The sequence below is a fragment of the Simochromis diagramma genome, unplaced genomic scaffold (genome assembly GCF_900408965.1).
Source record: "Simochromis diagramma unplaced genomic scaffold, fSimDia1.1 OVJJ01000387.1, whole genome shotgun sequence".
NCBI classification, from domain to species: domain Eukaryota; kingdom Metazoa; phylum Chordata; class Actinopteri; order Cichliformes; family Cichlidae; genus Simochromis; species Simochromis diagramma.
In genome coordinates, this window is record NW_024387152.1 from 7,611,316 (window position 1) to 7,633,755 (window position 22,440).

General features: G+C 40.3%; 1 protein-coding gene across 2 annotated transcripts in view; it reads left to right on the forward strand.

Moving 5' to 3' along the window:
- The window catches only part of sema3bl (sema domain, immunoglobulin domain (Ig), short basic domain, secreted, (semaphorin) 3bl), a 59,081-nt gene that overhangs the window by 22,890 nt on the left and 13,751 nt on the right, over positions 1 to 22,440 (forward strand). For both annotated transcript variants that reach the window (XM_040047617.1, XM_040047616.1), the window contains exons 3-10: positions 654 to 716; positions 7,414 to 7,533; positions 16,303 to 16,393; positions 18,386 to 18,502; positions 18,690 to 18,832; positions 20,498 to 20,612; positions 20,742 to 20,811; positions 20,934 to 21,078. In XM_040047617.1, the coding sequence (XP_039903551.1) occupies positions 654 to 716; positions 7,414 to 7,533; positions 16,303 to 16,393; positions 18,386 to 18,502; positions 18,690 to 18,832; positions 20,498 to 20,612; positions 20,742 to 20,811; positions 20,934 to 21,078 (864 nt within the window). The remainder of the gene's footprint in view (positions 1 to 653; positions 717 to 7,413; positions 7,534 to 16,302; positions 16,394 to 18,385; positions 18,503 to 18,689; positions 18,833 to 20,497; positions 20,613 to 20,741; positions 20,812 to 20,933; positions 21,079 to 22,440) is intronic.

The following is a 22,440-nucleotide window of genomic DNA, read 5'->3' on the forward strand; positions in this document are numbered from 1 at the left end:
GGAGAGGGACAATGACACACAGAGCATTACATCATTCAGCAGAAGCATTTCTTTCCACAAGCCTTTGGCCTTGCATCGTCACTGAGAAGACGTTGCTGTTGATCATTATAAATGCGTTTGCTTTACTGTGAGGGCCTCAAAAGGACCTTCTTTCACTGTCATATCAAAAACTTGGGGAAAATTCAAACCAAATCATCTGCGTGGCTTGAAAGAAAAACTTTATATAGCTCAGTTTTTGATGTTTTTAATTTATTTCTTGTGATAGTTATGATTCAGTGTGTGGCTCTGGCTTCTGGTGTTGGAGTGGAAAGTACATTTTTGCCTTGTCACACACAGGGTTTCAGCTTTACAAGCCAAAAGTTAACGCCTAACATCTTTGGCTGCCCACTGGAAAGCCTTGTTTCATCATTTGTGGATGAGCTGTTCTCCTCAATTTGCTTCTAACTGCTACAAAAGTTGAATTTTTGAGGAAGATAATTTGCATTTAACGACTCAAAGACTGATATTTCTGTTCTATCCCACCAAAGTCGCTCCAAGAAAAAATGACATTTGGCAGTATGGCTGAGTAAGGCGGTTCTTTGCATTACAGTATTTGATAGTTATGAGGTCATTAATCATCAAACTAATTTTTCTGTGTCCCCGTTTTCTCATAGATCTTCTGGCCTCCATTACCTGGCAACAGAGAAGACTGCATTCAGACAGGGAAGGACCCACAGGTAGCTTTTTAACATTGTTAATATCTGCTTGTTTTAACATGGCTATTTTAATTTTCATTGCAATATGGTGATTTAATGGCAAACTCATTTTTGTCAAAATGAGCGCTTCAAAAGGCACGACTACATCCAGTGTTTTTTCTGTCTCCTTTGTTTCCACTTTCGTTCTTCAAATGGACACTTGGGGGCGTCTCTGTTGCCTGGCTGGTTTTAAATGGGTGTTGTCAGTTTGGCTACGTCCATCAGCATGGTTCAAACATACCCAAAGAGCTAGAGTTTAGAGCATTCATGGTCTTGACACTTTCATGCCCAGTCCTGCCTCACCTTCCCTTTAATTCCTCTCACGTTTCCATTCTTCAGGGATTACCTGACCTGTGCACGTCTTCCAAGCTGCTGGTTATTCCCTATAAAGTTTTGATGTCCACCTTTAGAGTCTTATCCTTGTTTCCAGAAACTTGGACTCTGACTGTGCATTGCTGCCAAAAATCTCATCAGAACCTCTCCATAAATGTGCCTGAGTTGGCTCATGGTGCTCAGAAACTCTTTATTCAATAAACTGCCTCCACTATGACAGAGGGATGGCTCTCTCCATCTTCCCAAGTTTGATTTTAGGCTCCAAATGATTCTGAAGGCTCACGATCCAAATCCTGCATTCAGAGTTCAGTTGGGTTTACATTTTGTTTAGTTTAAAACAAGATTTTATTAGGTTTGAAAACTAGGATGCAAAATATTTACAATGCTTTTCATTAACAGCAGTCCTCAAATGGTGTGTTATGATGGGAGGAGCAGAGCGTTCCTCTAGGGCTACTAAGTGTGCAGTAAATGGGATAGCTTGACAGTTTGGTGCCATGTTGTGTTGTGCTGACACTGCAGTTTCCTGCCTTAAGGCAAGTCATATTTTGCCTTAAAAGAAAGTAAACTATTAAAAGTAAGCATTTTAATGAGTTAGGAACCAAACAAGTTTCTCTGTATTGAAGTCTACATCAGAGGGAAGTTGAGGGAAAAGATTTTTGTTGTTCATTAGAGCTCTTAATAAAGACTTCAGTGAAGGATGCCAGGGAAGTAGGAATATAGAGAGGTAGGAGGAGAAGGAGGAGGGGAAAAACATAGTGATTTACTATCTGGGCACTGACACAGACGCCCGAAGCTGGAAGGACATTTCTCATCCACATATATGTGTTTAAACCTATAGTCAACTACCTACAGTCAAGGAAATGTAGCACTCGGGTTTAACATTGGGTTTAAAAATGAAAACATATCAGTATGTTATTAATATTAGGAAAATGTCCATTATGAAATCTATTTATTTTGAAAATGATCCTAAACTAAAGCATTATTGCATAAATATAAACATGAAATACGTGACTGAATGTAACACATCTTTAATAAGAAGAGTCAATAAATTTTAACATAGAAAAATGGGATCTCCACAGTCCACAGACATGCAGTTCAAAGGGTTAGATTAGCTGGTGATTTTAGATTGTTCACATTGTGACTGTGAGTGTGAACAGTGGTCTGTCTCTCCGTGTTTCTGCTCAACTAAACATTTGATTTTTTTAGAGAGCGATTAACTCCTTTTTCAAATTGAAAGGAAGGAAGTCATAAGTTACGATGATAAAAGTCATAAACTGGTTTCGGAGCTGATCCTGGCAAAGTTTATTGGATTTAAAAATCTGACAGGCAGCAGGACACATGAGCTGCTAACAATCATCTTTAAATACAAAAGAAAAATGATGACAGAGGAAATTAACAATAATATATCAAACTGAATTTGATTGAAATAAACAAAAGATTATTTCAAGCAAGAAAGCTTATTATGCAAATGGCATCATGTCATAAGTTCTAAGCAACTTTAGATCAACTCAGTGCTTTTTTGGAAGGAAGGATGTAAGGAAGTAGGAAAGAAAGGACTGGAGGAAGGAAGGAGGCAGGTTTATTAGAGTGTGGTTGATTTAATGAGACATCGTTGCATTTGGTTCCAGTTGGAGAAGCAAATGGTACTGTTGGTTAACACACACACACAGACACACACAAACACACAAACACACGCCAAAATGAACACATAGTGTAAGAGTTATAAAAGCACAGCAATTTTTGTACCCTTTTGTGCTTATGGCAAGGAGTTTGACAGCCCCTCCATCTGGAAGTGGTTAGATATTATGTGTGTGTCTGTAAGTATGTGTAGTCTCTGTGTTTGAAGTGGCAGGTGTGTCATGGGTGTCTTATATCACCTTTATTAGGTGTTTCCTCTACAGGCCGCTCATACGGTGCTGGATGTGTGTGCGCTACTGTACTCTCTTTAGTGGAGAAGTGATGTCACGATCCATTATTACACAGGTCTGAAAACCAGCTGTGTGAAACTTTACCTTACTGGTACCAAAGGAGCCATATTGATTGTGTGTTTCCCTACACGGGAAATAAATTGAGATATTTGACAGTTTTTGTTAAACTGCACCGCCACCTTTATGCATTCCTTCACATATCTCCTTTACTGTGTGTTTCTGGGCTTTTTTTGGTGTCAAATGAGATGGATTACTGCGGTGTCCTATATAATCTACAAAGCAAAAGACATACACACTGAACACACACACACACACATAGGCGCATGTGTTACAACTTATATGGTTATTGTCAGAAAGCGATAAAGGTTGAAAGGTGAAAGGTCTTTGGACTTTAGTGTGTGGCTGTTTGGTGATTTAGGGAGAAAGGTCCAATCACACTGAGGAAAATCAGGTTAAAAATACAGTTCATAGTTTATAGAGAATGTATTTTAATCTTTGGAATAATCCTTGTTACACAAAGTAAAAAAAGCAATGAAATGCAGTTTTCCTTCTCAGCACATTGCAGTAGAATGAATATCTTCAGCATCCACATCCTGACATCATGACACTGAAACTCGGTGGAAATAAATAAATGTGTTTATCTTATCTCCTTAATGAAAGTCTGTCTCCACACTGTTCTACTGACACGTGCCTACCACCTAAAACATGTTTTTACTGATAGTGTTTCCTCCCAGAATCACAACCTCATGGCCTTCACCACCATTAATCACAGCTCACACAAATAAATACCAGGTAGAAGGGAGGCGGACAGCAGCTTCTGCTAAACATGTAGTGTCTTGTTTTAAATTTTCCTCCACTTGCCGCTGGGTTGATGATCAAATCAATTCATCGCTGCCAGGAATTGTCACAGTGTGTTCCTATGGTGCACAAACAAAGCTTTCCAGGGATTAAATCACTGAGATCAAGAACACAGGTGTTAGGATTGCAAAGTTGACATCTGAGCGTGCATATTTGAAGCATGAATTCGTTATGTAGGCTCCAAAAATCAATTGTGCACTCACTGCTCTGCTTTTTTTTTCTTTAATGGCAGCCCTGATAGTGTCAGTATTCCAACATTTCTTGTAGAAAGACCTAATTATGTCAAGATCCCAAGCATAAAGAATTCTGGGTTTTAAAAAATAAATAAACGTATGATAAATAATGCGCTCAGACTCCCAAGCTATGATAACATCAAAGCCTTTGGCCTCCAGATTGGAGCTTCTGCAAAAGCTCCTCTCGATTGCGTTTCACTGTTTGTGTTAATATAAATGTCAATAAGATGCAGCAAATGTCTGTAACTGTTCAGAATGACTTTTAAGTTCTCCAAGAAGCCACAAAGGTCTCCACACAGGAGTTTCGTGTCTTGACTGAGTGCTTTCATTGCTCAATCGAGAAAAGTCATTTCTTTGAGGATCAAACAGCAACTGAGACCAAAGACTTGAACACACCATTCAGCTGTCCAGCTTTGAACTGCCTGCACAGTGTTTTTGTGTGTCTGTATTTATGTAGGAGGTCCTGTTCACTGTAGCGTTATACATGCGCATATTTGTGTGCATGTGTGTGCGTGCGTGTGCGTGTGTACAAATGTGTTGGTCCTCACTTCCTGTTAGTATTACAGAATAACAGATTTCTTTCTGTTGAACATTTGCTGTTTATACTGGAAACTGCTCTCCGTGTCCAAACCTGCCTCTCCCTACCCGGGTCAGTCATCCTCAAACATATTTGGCTGCTGCTGGAGCTTTCTCTGTGGTTTGTTCCATGTTAGCTGTAGCTTTGTGTTCCAAGGACACGGGTAATTAATGGACCAGTGACCGCAAAATTAAATTTCTCCAATCAGCATCTCACTGGTGCCTCAAACGTCCAAGCAGTCCTCCTCAAATGTGATCCCCTCTTCCAAAATGAGGTATTATTGGCAAAAAAATAACCCTGGACGACCACACAGTGCAGAACTGACCTTCCAGGATTAAACATAATAGCAAAGTACATGCCACAATAAGCCCAGGAGATACATTTCTGATTGCAATTCTATCTTTTAGTTAGTTTAAACATAGTTGGTCTCCATTCACCTTTCTTTGTTTCTTCAACTTCTGTTTTTTTACTTCAAATTGAATGAAAAATATGTTAAATATAGCAAAATATGTTAAATATAGTATATTGTGCACACTACAAGTAGGAAGGTAGATGTCAAATAAAACTAAGAAAAAAACAAAAAGGTTTCTCTTTCCAGTAGCACCCTGTAAATGTTTCACTGTCACTTTGAAATCTTGTACTATTAATGAAAGTAAACTGCTTTACTCCTGTATGATCCAAATTAATAACCATATTCAGTGGGAAAAGAGGTTTAGTGCTGCAAATTGCAAAGCTCTGCCAGAGATTTGGCAGTGATCTTATTTGCTTATGTTAATGATACTTTTGCCTCAGAGCAAAAGATTAAAAGGTCACTGTCTAAAATGCTGTACATTCTTCTTTCCAAATACCAGGTTACACAAATGTGGTTTCTGTGGGTAATTTCAGATCTTTAAGTGTGGAAGCACTGTTGCTGAGAACACATTTTGGAGGGCGGCAACCTTCTCTTGATAATTAAAGGTTAATACGAGCACATTACATGCTTTTGTTTTCACCATCTTGCCCTAACCATGACTTTTTATGTGGTAAATTTCAGCCCTGGCCGTTGTTACGACTACTCCCCGAGATCTCCCAGTGAGACAAAACCAGATTTAGTAATCAAACATCTTCATTTTCTGTTAAACACCACTCCCTTTATTGCCACTTAATCCCAGTAAGCCCACACAGAACTGTGAAACCAAACGTCCCAGAGTGGGAGAGACATATTTCCTCTTTTCAACATTTCAATTCGTTCTTTTCTCAGGGCCGCACAGATCTTCAGATGACTGCCCGAGTACAAGCACAGAAACGCAGGAGGGGAAGGTTTCTACTCATTTCAAATAGGCTACGTGGGCTGTGCTGTTTGTCTTCTTACAACCACAAAATTAAATTTACGTCTTAATTTTGTCCCTTCAGAAGACGATTCCAACAGGGTGGAGATAAATTATAAGCAAGTAAAACAACACTAATTTAGGATAAATAACTGAGGGGACGCGGTGCCCTGAAAACCTTTAAAAGCTATGCCAAACTGGTTCAATGATATCCCATCATCCTCACTAGAAACAGAATGTTTGAAATCTAGACGCTTGTACATCGAAAAACCAGTAGTACATTTAGATTTGCTGAAAACATTTTTAATATAAATGCGTTTTCTGTTTTTCACTTGCCTGGTTTTGTTTGAAACACAGAAATTATCCAGTGGAGGAGAGTAATATAATGATGTAAACTGTTTCTCTTAGTGCAGTGACATGGTTTACATCAGGTCTGCAACGAAGCACTCGGGGAAACGATCAGAGGCGGTTTCAGGTCCAAACGCAGCATCGAGAGGGACAGGGGCCAAATGCACAGCATGGCAGATTTACTCGACACATGCACTTGTAAAAACACAAAGACTAGCAAATGCACACATGTGGAGATCAAGATGGCACACGCAGATAGACACACAACACACAAAAACCTTCACCAACATTCTAGTATCTAATTCTCAGTCAAGCACGCTCATGCAGACACACACACACACACACACACTTTAGGCACTGATTGTGCAGATGACTTTGACCTGCGAGTGATCGCTGCCCGATCCTTTCTTTCCTCAGGCTGACACCCGTTTTGTCTGCTGCTTTGTTACACAAAGGAAAGAGGAAGTAGTCATGCCCTCTGCTTCCTCTGCAACTCTGTGTATCATAAAAAGGTCTTAATACTCATTTCCTTAGTCACTACTTCTATTGTTCCTGTCATGTGTCACCAATCTCTGTTTTTAGGACCTTTAACTTGAATTTCTTCTGAATTTCCTTCAGTTACAGAGTGCCTGATAAAGCAGGAGCAGCTTCTAACCTTCCTTTCCGATTTGATCTCTTCCTGATTCTATATTTTTTCTCTTCTCTTTCTTGTTGCTGTTGTCAAAAGTTGAATTTAGATTTATTGCTGAACTCTTCATCTTATCCTCTACATAACCACAAACGTTTTATACCAAACCACCAGAATTATCTACCACATTTTAACACGGGCTCCCAGGATTTTCTTGGGTTTCATGAGTTCCTTTGACCTGAATATGATGAATTTCCTTCTTTATCATCGCTTTGGCGGACATCCAAAAATCACAGATACCACTCCTGGATGGAGGCTATCACATTTCATCTTTCTCAGGGCTCAGGACAACATTTGGTATCAATAAGCTTGTTGGTTTCTCTTTGGTACCCTCAGCTTGTCTGCAGTTTGTTAACATATTTGAAATACAGATTTTTAACCTGACTGTGTGTTTGTGTGCTTTGCAGACAGAGTGTGCCAACTTTGTTCGCCTGCTGCAGCCCTACAATCGTACGCACCTCCTGGCTTGTGGCACTGGTGCCTTCCAGCCCATGTGTGCCTTCATCTATGTCGGGCACAGAGGAGAGGTAAGAAGGGTTTAAGATGGGCTGTGGGTGGTGGTGGTGGTGGTGGTGGTGGCTGTGGGCTGCTACTGCTTCTTATAGAACTCTGGACATCTGCAGATTGTCTTGGGCAGCTGATTATCTGACTGCATCCACCATTCAGCAGAAAATAGAAAAACATGCACTGACAATCAGTTACCTAAATACAGCCACAAACCCCTCAAAACACAGACATGCAAACACATATATCAGTTGGGGTTGCTGATGAAAGCTCTGTGGTGTGCAGCTGTCACGGTTGTGGGAAACTCCTATTTTAGTGTGAACTGCACTCACTCTGCATTTTTGGGAACTGTAAATTATACATGCTTTTTATGCACTGTGTAGTTATTAGCAGTTTGAGCTGCAACTTTAGAAACTCTGAATATATATTTCACATCACAATTTAATAAGAGCCTGACTTCTCACCTCCACATAACTGACCAATCACAGCACTGAATGCTGTAACGCACTCTGGCAGGTTACGCTGAGAACTTTTATTGCTTCTCTCTCTTTTTAAAATACACATACAAAAACACTTTACTGATCGCTAATTTGTTTACATGCACATGCAGCGGGCATGGATCAATATATTTCATTACACTGACCTACATTTCAGCTCTACTTTTTACGTTTTCTTTGACGTCCACTAAAAGTCTTCTGCCTGGGGTGCATACGTAGCTGTTGCAATGAAATGTAAAGCCTCAGTGGACGAGTCTGTGGCCACACAAAAATTGGCAGGCACGTGGAGGTCCACCGACCATTTTGCGCACCGTGTGATTATGAAATTTATATTATTTGGACCCAAGAAGACCCCAGCAGACTCACAAGTGCAGAAAGTATAATCAAGGCCCAAGTCGGACATATAAAGATACAATTGGCCTGAATTTTCCGGGAAATGACTGTCGATGATGTATATTTTGAGACTGCTGAAAGACAGTAATATACAATCAAACCACCAAGCCAAATAGTAAGAGAGTTCAAAAAGATGGGTGTTACTTTCTGCACACTTTTCCATTGGTCATCAAACATATTGTCCAGTGACTCTTAAAAGGTTCATTTGAAATTAATTTGTCAATACTAAGTAAATGAACACTGACTAAAGGCCAGTTAATCAAAAATTTACTGTTGACATGATAATGAAAGGTAGGTGGTCTTACTACTTCTCAGTAGAAAAGCATGGCACCATACAAAAGAAATAGTGTATATGTATGAGATGATACAAGAAACGACTGGGTGGCCTCAAAGCTGTGGAGGAAATCAGTCTAATGGAGCAAATGGGGTTGGTGCCAATGTGGCTTTTCAGAAAAACACAGTTCAGACTGACTGGGGTCTGTGCACAGATCCCTGAGGTTCAATGTTAATTCTCTACAGGCAGCTCTACCATGAGTTTTTCTGCAGGCCACTCAGCCGCAGCATTAAACCCTCTATACATCTTTTCAAATGCACAGGCTGGCTCTCAGATGTTCAGCTGAGTGGAAACCTCTGCAGACTCTCAGACTTGGAGCCACTTAAAGGACAAGAATGTATGAATGGAGCTATTAAGACAGACTCTCTTTACTTGAACAGATCCTTGCCCAGTGTGCTGCCCTGTAGGGCCCAGCAGGAGAGGGTCAGTCTTTAGGGAAGGGGGGAGGTGGATGTTGGCAAAGCGCTCTGTTAGGGAAATGAGACAGTGGGATGGGAGATTGCCAACCTTGTAGAATGTGTGTTGATTTGTGTGTGTGGCTTGTGTGTGCATATAAAGCACAGGAAGTGCATTTTTCCTTTTCTGTTATGGATTTAGGTGCTCGACACAGCATGTGTTCTCCTTAGCGGTGTCATTTTCTTCCTCCCCCCTGATCTGTCATCCCGAGTGTGGTTTTTGAACTCTGGGTTTTATGGCACATCATGGAAAATGGAATACATATTTCTCTGTTCATGTTAAATAATTTAGCTCAGAGACAATATACTGTGGTCTGCGTGGCTCAAAACTGGGGAAACAAACACTGGAGATAGAAACAGTTCAGCAGAATCCTTGTTAAGGGTTGCGATGCATTTGGGAGCAGAGCAGAAATGTAGGCCACATGTTTTAAACTGCAGCCTCCTGGGAAGTGCAGGAGTTTCTGCCTCCAGTGCAACTAAGCAACACACTTGAACTCAGCACTTCTTAGTAAGCGGTTATGGGTTTTTTTGTCCTGCAGGAATGATTCAGATAGCCAGTTACGAAACTACAGGGACTGTAGGTGTCATTTTTTCTTGTTAAAGTGCATTGCATCATCTGTTGCTATCCAGTTTAAGATGATGAAGGTGGTGCACCTGTCTTTGCAATCATTGCTCCTTCTGTTTTATTTGCCCCACGGGATGCACTTTGTGATAGGATAGTTGTGTTTGCACACGTATGTGTGTCTGCCCAGGTGTGTATTTAATGAGCGGAACAGCCTGCAACAGTCGTATGGATGTCAAAAAACAAATCACTTCTTCTCTCCTAAAATATATCATGACGCCAGCTGCTCTCCAGCTTGCGTGTCTGTCTAAAACCACCACTCAGACTACAAGTGTTTCCTGTCAGGTAGTCAGCGAGTCCGGCTGAATGGACAGCACCAAAGAGAGCCTGTCCATTTATATAACCAATTGTAAACTGGTGGAGAAAACACACCCATTTGAGTGCTTGACCTCTCCCAGGAACTGAGGCGGCAGGCTCTCAGTTCCTGGACTCTGGGTGGGATGACCTTTGACCTCATAGGTGTTTCATCTCAGTTAGGGGGCACATACATACTCTTTCTATCGCTCCAGTGGCACCCCATTCTCTCCCCCTTCTCTTTTTCTTGGTGTCACTTTGTTGCCTGACTGTCAACAATGTTTTACGCAAAAATTTCAACATGTTGTGAGAAAATATTTGATTCATTTTACAACAGCTGGCTCTCAGTGGAATAAAATGCACTGTCAGACAGTGTTTTGACTAAATCTATTAGTATTGGACATGCTGCTATTGCCTTTTGGTGTTAGCCAAGCCCAACTGTATTTCATACTTTTATTCAAAGATGAAAACAAAGAATTGGATTTGGAAACATTCTGGTCAACGATCCCACCAGTGTAACCTCATGATTGGCCGTGTCAGTAATGTTCATATTTCTTGGAGGTCAGGCGTGTCTTAGACAACATTTAAAAACCACTAAAAGCATTTTTTATGCTCATGTGCAATGAGATTAAGTTTCATCGGGCCATTCAAGAAGAACTCGTGTGTCGCGTTCCTTGCTTCAGAAAAATGACCCATGATTTAGTGAATTATCATCAGTTAAGAGCATCATAATCCCCATTAAATGAACCTCTAATTTTTGTCTCAGGTCTGTGTGTCTTTGTCTCCCCCTTCTCTCTCTCCCTTACTCCCCCACACTTAAAGACTAACATAAACTGAAGTCCCCCCCGGTGAGTGACACAGCTTGCCTGGGCAGCGTCATAGATGTGAAAATAAACCAACATGTTACAGTGACGACATAAAGATACAAGACCACACACACACACACACACGGGCACACACTTATACGCACACATAGAAGCCATCAAAACAAATAACACCAGCTAAAACATAAATATGTGGACAGGGAGACAGAAACACAAGCAAACATTCAAACATAAAAAAGTTCAATGTATATGTGCAGATACAGGGAGTTAAAGCAAGCTTCATTGATCCTGAAGGTCCATTTTTCAGTTAAAGCTGACTTTTACTTAAGATTTGTGTTTTGTGGAGCTTAAAAAAATAAACTTGCTTAGTAAGGAATTTGCTAAATCATTTCCGCTCGCCATCATGGCCTAAAAAGAGTTATTTTTCATGTCCGTTGGGAAAAATAGTAAATGCCTGTCAGTGTAACAGCACTGCAAGTGAACTAAAAAGCTTGAAAGCATGATGAAAAATTTATTCCTTGTAAATCGCCTGTTCTAGTCTTCTCATGTGTGTTGCCTTTGGATCAGACTCTTCACTAGAGCTCTTTAAGTGAAAGCTAAATTTACTGCCTGTGCTTTTTCTGCTCATTTTGCCCCATTTGTCTCATTTTAATTGGTAGTTTACATCAACTTTAACTGTAATAATTGCTATAATCGTAGGCAATAGCTCTCGTTCCGTCTATCCTTGTGTCTTTATTTTTTTTCTGCTTTATCTTCCCCGCTTGTCTTCTAATCTCCCTCCATTCTCAGACTGTTTCTCTTTGGCTGACGAATATTCAGTAATTTTCAAAAGCAAATAAAACCAGAAAAGATAAATTCGAAAACAGAAGAGGAATGAAAGGCAACAAAAGATGAAATGGGAGAGTGTGATTCCCATGCTTACTTCCCCCAGAGGGAGAGTTGAATGGTGAGAGAGGAAGCCCAGTCATTATTTGACTGGACAGAGGGGACATAGCCAAGTACAACATGGTGTCACATGAGGTCTGCTAGTTGTCCAAGATGTTTGAAGCGAGACCAAACACTTTTAGACGTTAAGTGTTTTATACAGCTCCGTGTCGCAAAATTTTATCTGATGTTAAATAATAAACCCCGGACAAGTCAAATAAACTTGATGATTCAATGTCCAGGACAGATGATTTTATGTTTTAATGTGGCGTCACTTCTTCAAAACATTTATAACAATCAGGGACAAAATGGGATTTTTTTTTCCCTTTGTTTATCTTAATGGGACAGATGATCTAATTCAAACTGAAAGTCAAATTTTTGTTCCTGTCTGTTATTTTTGCATGCAGCCTATTATTTTATTCTTAGGATTAGGATCAGAATGAAAAATCCCAAAGAGACACTATCCATTTATTTAACTGGTGGAGAAAACACACCCATTTGTGTCGTCAACCTGACAAAGAAAGGATTGTAAAAATATGGGAGGTTGAAGGCGTTCAGTCTGAAATGTCTTGTAAAAGTTAAATGATAAGTAACAGTGTAGATGCAGTCACCAACCTAGAAGTTGAATCAAAATTAAAATCCTCCAAAAGGTTTCAACAGCACACAAACACCGTGAACAGGTCCAGTTTAATCACTTTAAGTAGTGTTGAAGCCTGTGAGATGCTAATTGAGACACTTGTCAATGATTGCATCACAGAAAAATGTCACCCATTTCAGAGTCATTACAAAGGCAGAAACTCTCATAACCACTGAAGCCACAGAACAGAAGGAGCTAAGCGACCTGTGTATGCACTGGAAGATACAGAGATCTATACTATATGAAGAAATGACCAAATCCAGTAGTACAGACCTTTTGTTTAAGCCAGGCTGTAACGATCCCTTTTAATGCTGAAAGTTGGACATCTTAACATGTGAGTTTATGGGGATTTTGGAGCCAGCCTCAAATGGCAAGTAGAGGAACTGCGCTTATTTCAACACTTCATTTTTCAGCTTCAGACGTTGCCCCTTGGTTGTAACCAGTAGTTGGTTTCACATTCCCAACAATAAGAGCAATAGAGTTGTTTTTACTAGACAAGTCAGGCCCTATATTTATGAATGCAACTTTGTCATTCATTGAGTTCTGGTTTACTGTAGTTGCTGTCAGCAATGAAAACGCACATATCCATATTACTGCTAACATTACTCACAAAATATTAGCCCCCTAAATGGTCAAACCAACAAAACAGCTGGAACAGAAAACACCTGGATATACTGCTAATAGCAAAGTTGTGTTCACTGTCTTGTGAATCCCAGCACCTCATTTATAAGAAGGTGGTTCAGTCTTTAACATTGAATCTGTAGTCTCTCTTTTAGTCCGCTGATTAAGGGTGAACATTGTTTTCAGTATTAGTTTTAATTTAAAGGTTAAATAATCTGTTGGATGGAGGTTAATGAATAAACTAAATAAATGAAGTTTTCCGCATGTTAAATTACACAAATGGAAGTGTGTGCCTGTGTCAGTAGTCACTTGTCTTGCTGGTCTTGTAGCGGGGGTCCGATGTGTTTTGCTTGGCACAGCTGTGTGTAAAGTGGCCTGGATGTTTCTCTCTCCCTGTATCACGGCACTTCTGTGTATTTGTTTTGGCAAAGTATGGGCAAAGTGACTCTGACAGTCTAATCAGCTGAACAGGCAGCTGCGCCATTCCTTTGGATCACAATGAGATAACGCAGACGCACACGCACACATGCAAACACCCCGAAAGCCGCACCGACTCGTATTTGCTGCACAAGTGCACAGCGGAAAGACTGCATATAGAAATGCAAAACACACACGCACACTCAAACACACACACACATACGTGCACACATGTGAGTGAAGAGGTGCCGAAAGGATAAGGATGACTAATGAATGAGCTAAACGACCTGTGCATGCATGAGAGGAGACGAAGAGCAGAAAGCAGCTGGAAATGAGAAAAAATGCAACACAGAAAGAGTCACAGTGGTGGAGGAAAGGGTTTACTGTATGACATAATGAACTAATTAAACAATACATTTACACAAAAGGTTCTGCTCTTTTGCTATAAAGTTATTGACATGTGAAAGTTTTTGAATAAAAATCATCACGGTGTGGATAAAATCAGGTCAAAATGACAAATGAAGCCCTCGTAAATCCCACTTGTGTAGTACTGGAAGAATTAAAGAGTTCTATTCTCATACAGGGCAAGACATGAATCAGATTACTTTTAACTTCTCCTCGTAATCTAAAAAACTGATGAAGTGTGAATTCTGTGCATATGCCTGCCCTTCAACATCTTTAAAAGTCATTCAAACCAAAAATCTACATGTAGATTAAATGAAAAAGTTTGTGCATTAAATTTGAAGTGTGAAGAAATTTGACGTGTCCGTGATATTTGGCACTTATTACTGCCCGGGTGACACACTGTGTGTGGGCGTATTTGCTGTCCACTGTGTTTCTTACAGTATTTTTATCAAGCCTACTTCAATGTCATCATCTCCCCTGTGATCTCTGCTCAGTCAAAGCCTCGCCCACCTTGTAACAATGCTCCATTGTTTATTACAGGAACAAAGACTGAGACGGACAAAGTTCACTGTAAGGACACTTAAATCAGTAACATGCACTTGCATTAAACCAGAGGTCCTACTGCTGCTCTTGTCACCTTCTATTCCCCTTTTTTTCCCTGGAAGTTGACTGCATTTGGAATTGATCACATGCAGGCGTCTCTGGCAAACACAGACTGGTACACTGGTGTCACTGAAGTGGAAATTCAAAGACAGAAAAACACAAGGCCTTTTGTCCACAATGACCCTTTTTTAAGTGGACACATCACACAATCCAAAGATACAGTATGGCCAGTATTTGTCAGGTGAACTTTACAAAAGGGTAAAGGACAAAGAAGCCTTCTGTGTGAGGCTTTTTTAATTGCTTCCTTACTCCGCTCTGCCAGAGTAAGAAAAGTAGAATTTAAATGCAGTTTCACGTAAAGTGGACGTCAGCGGGGAATGTGAATTTATGTTAACTTGGCAGGCAAGAACTGGATTATAAAACCTAAAATATATTCTTCACCTGGACGCACTGAAGGACGAACCTGTAAAATCATGTCTCCATCCATTTCTATTCAGCATACTCAAATTATACCGCCAGGTTGGGGGGAAAAAATCACTTTACCTGTGTTTAGCTTTAATTTTGACAAAAGCACAGAAAGGTAAGTGACAGCTATGTAAGTGTGGCTCATTTTCAGCATGTCATGAAACCCCCAAAATCCCATCAAACCCCAGGTCATTTGCATCAAATGTGCTCCATCAGATACCTTGGGGTGTTGTCACGGTGCACACACGATGCCTTGCTTCTGCCTTTTTGGAGACAGGCTTTGATTTCGACTGAATTAACAGACTTTTTAGCCACACAAAACAAAGGTAAGCAGTAAATCTGTAGTGGGTCAGATAACAAATTGATTTCATCACAAAGTTCAGCCATTGTCCCAACATGCAATATAGAGTGATGTCACATTCATACTTCCTACATTTTTCCAGCACAAACTGTTTTTGGAGTGAGTGAAGGAGCTGATGTGGCTGCAGACTCTTGTCGCCTTGTTTCAGACTATTGTTGGTGGTGCTGAAAACAGCAGTTGCTGTGCAGCAAGATATGCTGCTGTTATGAAAATAAATGAAATAGGAAAGGTTTGAATGAACATGGTGTACGGTTCAGTCTATCATCTGGCCACAGACTCAAAAAACTGTTTATATTTTCATGTCATGAATTTGGCTGTATATTTTTGCTTGTTTTTTCCCTGCAGAGTATGTGTTGACTGAGTTTTATGATCTCAGGATTGAAGCACTTTTTTTTATTGTTGACAAAGATTGTATTTTAAGTCGATTTAATAAGTGTTTTACGGACCCCCCACCCCCCCACACTTATTACCCTCCTGGCTCTTCGAAATCCACAGCTCTAAGGAATAATCTGCACTGGGAACAGGGTGGGAAATTTCTCTGAACCCTGGCAACTGCTCTGATCCTGCATTTCCTCTTATCTCAGACAGCGCCGTCAGTCTCAGACAGTCGCCGGGTTCGCTGAAAGGACAAATAAATGTAACACCCGGTGAAACTAAAACCAGCCCATGGTCTCTTTTATTTGTGTCGACAATGGAACAGAGGGGAAGAACAATGGCCTTTCAGTTATTAAAAAATTAACCCTTTATACAAGATCCAATTTGCTCTGCTATGGAGACATACCTGCTGAGCTTTTCCTCAGAATCATAATTAATCTCAGGTGTTATGTTGAGTTTGGAAGCAAGATGGTTCTCATTTGTTTTGAAGAAAAAATAAACACTGATACATTATATCAGCTATACTTAAGGAATTAAACACTAACTGAGTGTCTTCCTTCCCCAGCACGTGTTCACAATGGACCCTCTAAATGTGGAAAATGGAAGAGGAAGAGTTCCACATGACCCCAGCTTCCCCTTCGCCAGCACCTTCAGTGGTATGTCCCGTATTGTTTGGCCTACATTTCTAAACAGCTTCCTGAGTGGTTTATGAAGCCATATGGCGAGGGCACCCGTTTAAGATTCATTAGATGTTTTGTCGCACGGCAATAACGCTGACATATTCCAAACATTTAAAACACAGACTGCTCTGGCACGTGTCAATTCCCCTTTTCCTTTTCCTGTTTACTGTCTGCCTCTCTGCTGTCAGAGTAAAGGTAAACATGCCAAAAAAGAGAGAGTAGGTTAAAGACCCAGTAGGGGGTGTTCTAGCCGTCATCATTTTCCGTCAAAGGGGTTGCACAACAAAATATCAATTTCATAAGCCTCTGTGGCACAGCTGTTAATTCATTTGCCGCATCTGACTATTTAACCCCCCACCCCCCGGACAAGGTCGAAAGGTTCTGGGTGTTTCTCTCTAAATGTCACGAGGTATTTACTGGGGCTTGTGAAATAACGCTGATTTATGCCAATGACACACAATCCCAGGATCCACTAAGGGTGGAAATATATATAGTGTGTGTGTGCACGTATACATCCCTTTCTGGCTCCACAGCTGGGCGCTTTCAGCATCAGAATTCATCCCTCAGTGCACTGTAATTGGCAGGAAGACCGCAAATTAGAGCCAAATAGTAGTTTGGACATCTGCAGTGATACTGCAGCGGTCACATGCATACAGAAAAAGAGACACGAAAGCATTTGTCATAGAAATAGTAACAGATAAAGACGAAAGCATACTGTACATGCTGGTAGAGGCTCATAATTTGTTAAAGGTTTAGGATTCATCATCAATTTGAATGGTAAAATCTAAAAAAAATGCAGTCAGCAAATCTCCAGCTCCACTCTGGGTCAGCAAGGATGTGTTTGATGACAGACTGAATTCAGACTCTTGTTACGGGACTGAATTTGACTTTCAGTTTGTCTGCTGGCCTCAGTGATCATTAGTGGTCAAAACCACAAGGTTTTGTTATGCATGTTTTCTTCTTCGCCTTAAAGCTTCTTCTTTTGTATCCCTAAAGCCATAACCAAATACTGAAAGAAAGAAACAACAAATACACATACAGAGCTTCGACCGACACTCTGCAGCCCTGGATGAGAAAGATAAAGAGAAACAGAGATGCTGAGAATGAAACAATAAAAACCTGATGAAAATCCTCTTCATCAGTTATCAACTCAATGATCTCTCCTCCTCAGTTTTAGGATCTTTTCCCAACATGCGCAAACCTCAATTCCCCACGACCTGTCAGCAAGCATTATGATGTCCGTGCGTTTATATTTGCACGTTTGATTATGTCTTACCACATAGGTTTGACTGCATGGGTGTCTCGCTGTACGGTAAAGAAGTATCTGTGCATTTCTAATACCATTATCATGGCCAAATAAAATAAGAAGAATTAATTTTCACTTTCCACAAGGTCACATGAGAACAGTCTGTCACCAGATTGAGTTTCTACACCAGCTGGGAAAAATTAAAAACAGTTGTGTTTTTGAAAACAACCCAGCTTCACTATGAAAAACTCACTCTTATAATTCTTCATTATGTGATAGTTGCAGTGGGTTGTTTTATAGGCATTTGGGGTCGCTGTCTTGTCTTGTGACCGATAACCTCCAACAGCTGAGGATTTCCCAAAATATATTGTGAAAAATGTGCTGGAAGAGGGATTTTGTTATTTATCTCCATTTGCAAGAATTTTCAGAGTGGCTGAAAGTTAAAGTTGGTCCACTACTGATGGTCTCAGTGGAGGATGCTTAAGTTTCAAATTACACTCCCTGTGTGTTCTGTGTTGGGTTTGTTCATTTTCTTCTTTCCTGTCCTGCATCTATGTTCTTCATTTAACTAAACCTCAAACTCACCCATTATTTTTGGCTGCCTTTCCTTTTTTATTTACTAATTACCCTCTTTTTACATTCTTGCAACCATTTTCTGTAAACTCTGCTCTTCTCATCATCTTTTTTCCCCCTTCTTTTAAACATTTCCTGTCTCTCTGTAGGTGGGGAGCTGTATACAGGACTGACAGCAGATTTCCTGGGAAGAGACTCTGTGATATTCAGAAGTATGGGTGGTCGCTCCACAATGAGGACAGAGACTGACCAGAAACTCCTTCATGGTAATGTTTCACTCTTTCCCGAGCGTTTCTACAATACAAGACAATGTTAAGTCAACAAGAAGTACAAACAAACAACAGCAAGTCTGTTAGAAATATGCAAAATTTTACTATAAAGATGCTGAAATAAAGATCAAAGTGATTTACTCATACTCCCACATGCGACTCTTTTCCATCTTCAACCTTGCAGATCCCAAGTTCATTGCAGCCCACCTCATCCCGGATAATGATGACAGAGACAATGATAAGGTATATTTCTTCTTCACTGAGAAGGCCACTGAGGCTGGAGAAACAGAGGGGGCCATACACACACGAGTTGGACGAGTGTGTGCGGTAAGATACTCCATAATGCTTTTTATATTTGATGTAAATCTTTCCTTTAAGGTTTAGAATTTAAGTTGTAAAAGCCACCTCAATAGAGCTCGTTGTGCACAGACCCAGGCTTTTCACTATGTGTGTGTTTATTATTAATCTCTGTCTCTCTTCCACGGTGGGTTTTTGCCCTATCTTCCTCCCCTCACCCTTAACCGGTTGTGGCAGATGGCCCCCACACCTTCAGCCTGGCTTTGCTGGAGGTTTCTTCCTGCTAACAGGGAGTTTTTCCTTCCCACTGTCATCAAGTGCTTGCTCATAGAGGGGACATTTGAATGTTGGGGTTTTCTATTGGTTATTATTGTACGGCCTTTACCTTAAAATATAAAGTGCTTTGTTGCTGACATTTTAAGATATCTACAACTACACAAGAAACTGCATTATTAGAGGATTAAGCACTGATAAAATACATATAGCATCGTGCATGTCCCATCATAATGCCACAGAAAGACAGAGAAACAAAGTTTCATTAACTCAGGAGATCCACAAAAACTGATACTTACATATGCTGAAACACTGAAAGATGGTTTGTTGATAGCTGTGGATGAGAGAAGCCAGATGTTCAGGTGAGCTAGACATGCACTTCCTCGAGGCCATTCAAATATCCTGTCCCCGGAATGAGACATCTGTAGGGATATTTCACTTGAAGATGAGATTGCAAAGGAGCACCAGAGGAGTCACAATAAGTCTCATATTTTGAGACATTGATAAGCTACAGAAACACTGAGCTAGATACTGTACAGCAAAAAGTTTGACTCAAGGGACTTTCTGAGTGTATGGCCACATACAGATGTCTGCAGAATTAATTTTCCAGGAGAGAAGGTAATGGTTTTATGGGTTTATCCTCCTATTATGTCAGTCATAAACTACCTTGTTGAAAAGACAAATTTCTTTTGGGGCGATCAAATATTTACTTTCCCCAAGGTTGATCGTGAAATTTAGAAGTATATGAAATGTTTCTCCTTCCAAAATGCACACAGCTGTCAGATTTCCCAACAATGATCTCCATCTGCCCTACACGCTCCGTAACATTCTTTCACGCAATGATTTGCCTTATAAACCCATGTCTGTACTGCAGCAGCACACGCAAATACAGGCATGCATAAAATATTACACACAAATACACACAAGCACAAAAACACGCACACAGCTGCTGGGGTTTCCATTGATTTTGATAGACTGTGTCAGTAAAGTTTGGATAAACCACTCAGGCAAAAACCCACTTAAACTTTCACCATCTAACTTTCTTTCTCCTTGTGTTCACCTTTTTCCATCTTTATTTTTTTCTTCCTCATACAAGTAGTATTTCCTTCTCAGGCCTCCAATTCTTTCCAAGACAAATGTCATCCACACTCCTATACTGATTTTTGCCAAAAAGCTTTTTACCAAAGCTGATCACCATTATACGCATTCACACATACACATAAACTGAGGAGCTATGAGTAGATCTCTTGCTTGGAGATCAGAAAATCCTAATTCGACGCTGAAGCTGAAACTCAGCACTTTCATCATCTTTCACTTCACATCCAGTGAGGTGGTGTAAAGAGCCAAAACAATGAATGATTTGTGTTTGGAAATAAATACGCAGCTGTGCTTTATAGATTGATTTTCTGTATCTTGAGCCAGAATGATGTCGGCGGTCAGAGAGTGCTGGTCAATAAGTGGAGCACCTTTATCAAAGCCAGACTTGTCTGTTCTGTACCAGGACCTCATGGAATCGATACTCACTTCAACCAACTTGGTGAGACACATTAAAGCACACACGGACACATAAGAATTTTCATATGATCCTGCACTTGGTTACAGTGTATCATATCTGCACATATTTATACTCCCACGCACACACTGACACTGTCTTTTGATAAAACAGAGGATGTTTTCCTGATGAGGACCAAGGATGAAAGGAACCCAGATGTCTATGCAGTCTTTAGTACCATCAGGTAAACACGCATAGAGCTCAGCTTTCAAAATAATGTGCACTCAACATCTGTACGACTCAGTAACATGATTTTTGGATATGTTATATTCCGACACTGTACATTTTACATTCTCTTCTTTACAGTAATGTATTCCAGGGCTTTGCTGTGTGTGTTTACCGCATGACTGATATCAGAGAAATTTTCAACGGACCTTTTGCACATAAAGAAGGTCCTGACTACCAATGGGGTGCTTATGAAGGCAGGGTTCCTTATCCAAGACCAGGCGTGGTGAGTGATTGCAATCCAAATGTATCATTTTTAATTTTAAAGTTACTTGAGCATTGTTGCTGCCCAGCATTAACCATCCCAGTGACCCTGCTGTGCTTCCCAAAAACATAATACATGTGATTGAAGCCAACATTATGAGCAAATACTCATAACTTCTAATGAAATTCAGAATCTGTCTCTATAATCTGCATAACTAGTGTTGGCAAACCAACTGCAAAGACTTTCTGAATGCAGACATCTCACTTAATTGTTATTGTCAGGTGTGCTTAGGTCTTCATTTTGGGTTTTTTTTTTAGAATCACCCATTCTTAATGTTGTTATTCACACTGACTGCATAATTTCAATGGCCGAATTTGCGAACCAAGAAAGATTTTTCTGATTTTTCATATCCAAATAAACAGATCAGACAACTCAGACCACTGCATTTGGCAGCAAGCTATTAAATATACAAATATTAAAATCATAGTATTTTACCCCATCCAGGTCAATTAGTTTGGGTCAAATGAGTCAATGACTCCTCTGCCTCCTCAGATGACGTCTCATCTCTGCCAGCAACAGTTCTAACTGCCCCAATAACACTTCAGTCGTGATACACCTTCAACTCTGAGATCAAACCTTAAAATTTCCCCTGTTGCTGACTTCTTGTGAGAATATATAAGCCATTCATGGCTTATATATATATATATATATATATATATATAGTAAAACTTGACTGTTGGTTAACTGACTTAACTGAAGCTTACTCATAACATTTGCAAATTACCTCCCGTACAGTAGCTGAAACATATCTGATTGTGGTTTGACACTTCAGTTTTTTCTTTCATTACTTATTTAGCAAAAAAAAAGAAAAAGGACTGCAATGGTGTGTATATATGTAATAACAGTTGCTCGGCTCCTGTGTGTACTGAATCCGAGGGGAAAGAGGAGCTATCACAACATTAAGAATGGGGTGTAGAAAGTTTCCGTGTCAGTAAACTAAACTACTGTATACGGCGGTGCAGCTGTGATGACTGTATGCAGTGCAGACCCTTCTTCTGGTTAACATCCTGACACTCAGCAGAGCTCTGTCAAGTTCTCCCAGCCACATCGCTGTAACTCAGTGTTGTTATACACACAAACACATGTGTAGGCAGCATCATTACCATAGCGAATGGGAGAGTATGGGGGCAGGAGGAAAATGAATTATGTGAGAACAGAGCAGACACCTCTGTGGTTTCTCCGCACTGGCTCTTTGATTAACAGGAATGTCTTGGCCTTAATCTGCGAGTAAGAGAAGGAAAAAGGAAATAGAGAAGGAGAAAGAAAATGGTGATGGCTCAGGGCAGACCGGAAGAGGCACAGATGGTGGGAAGAGTGAGGTTG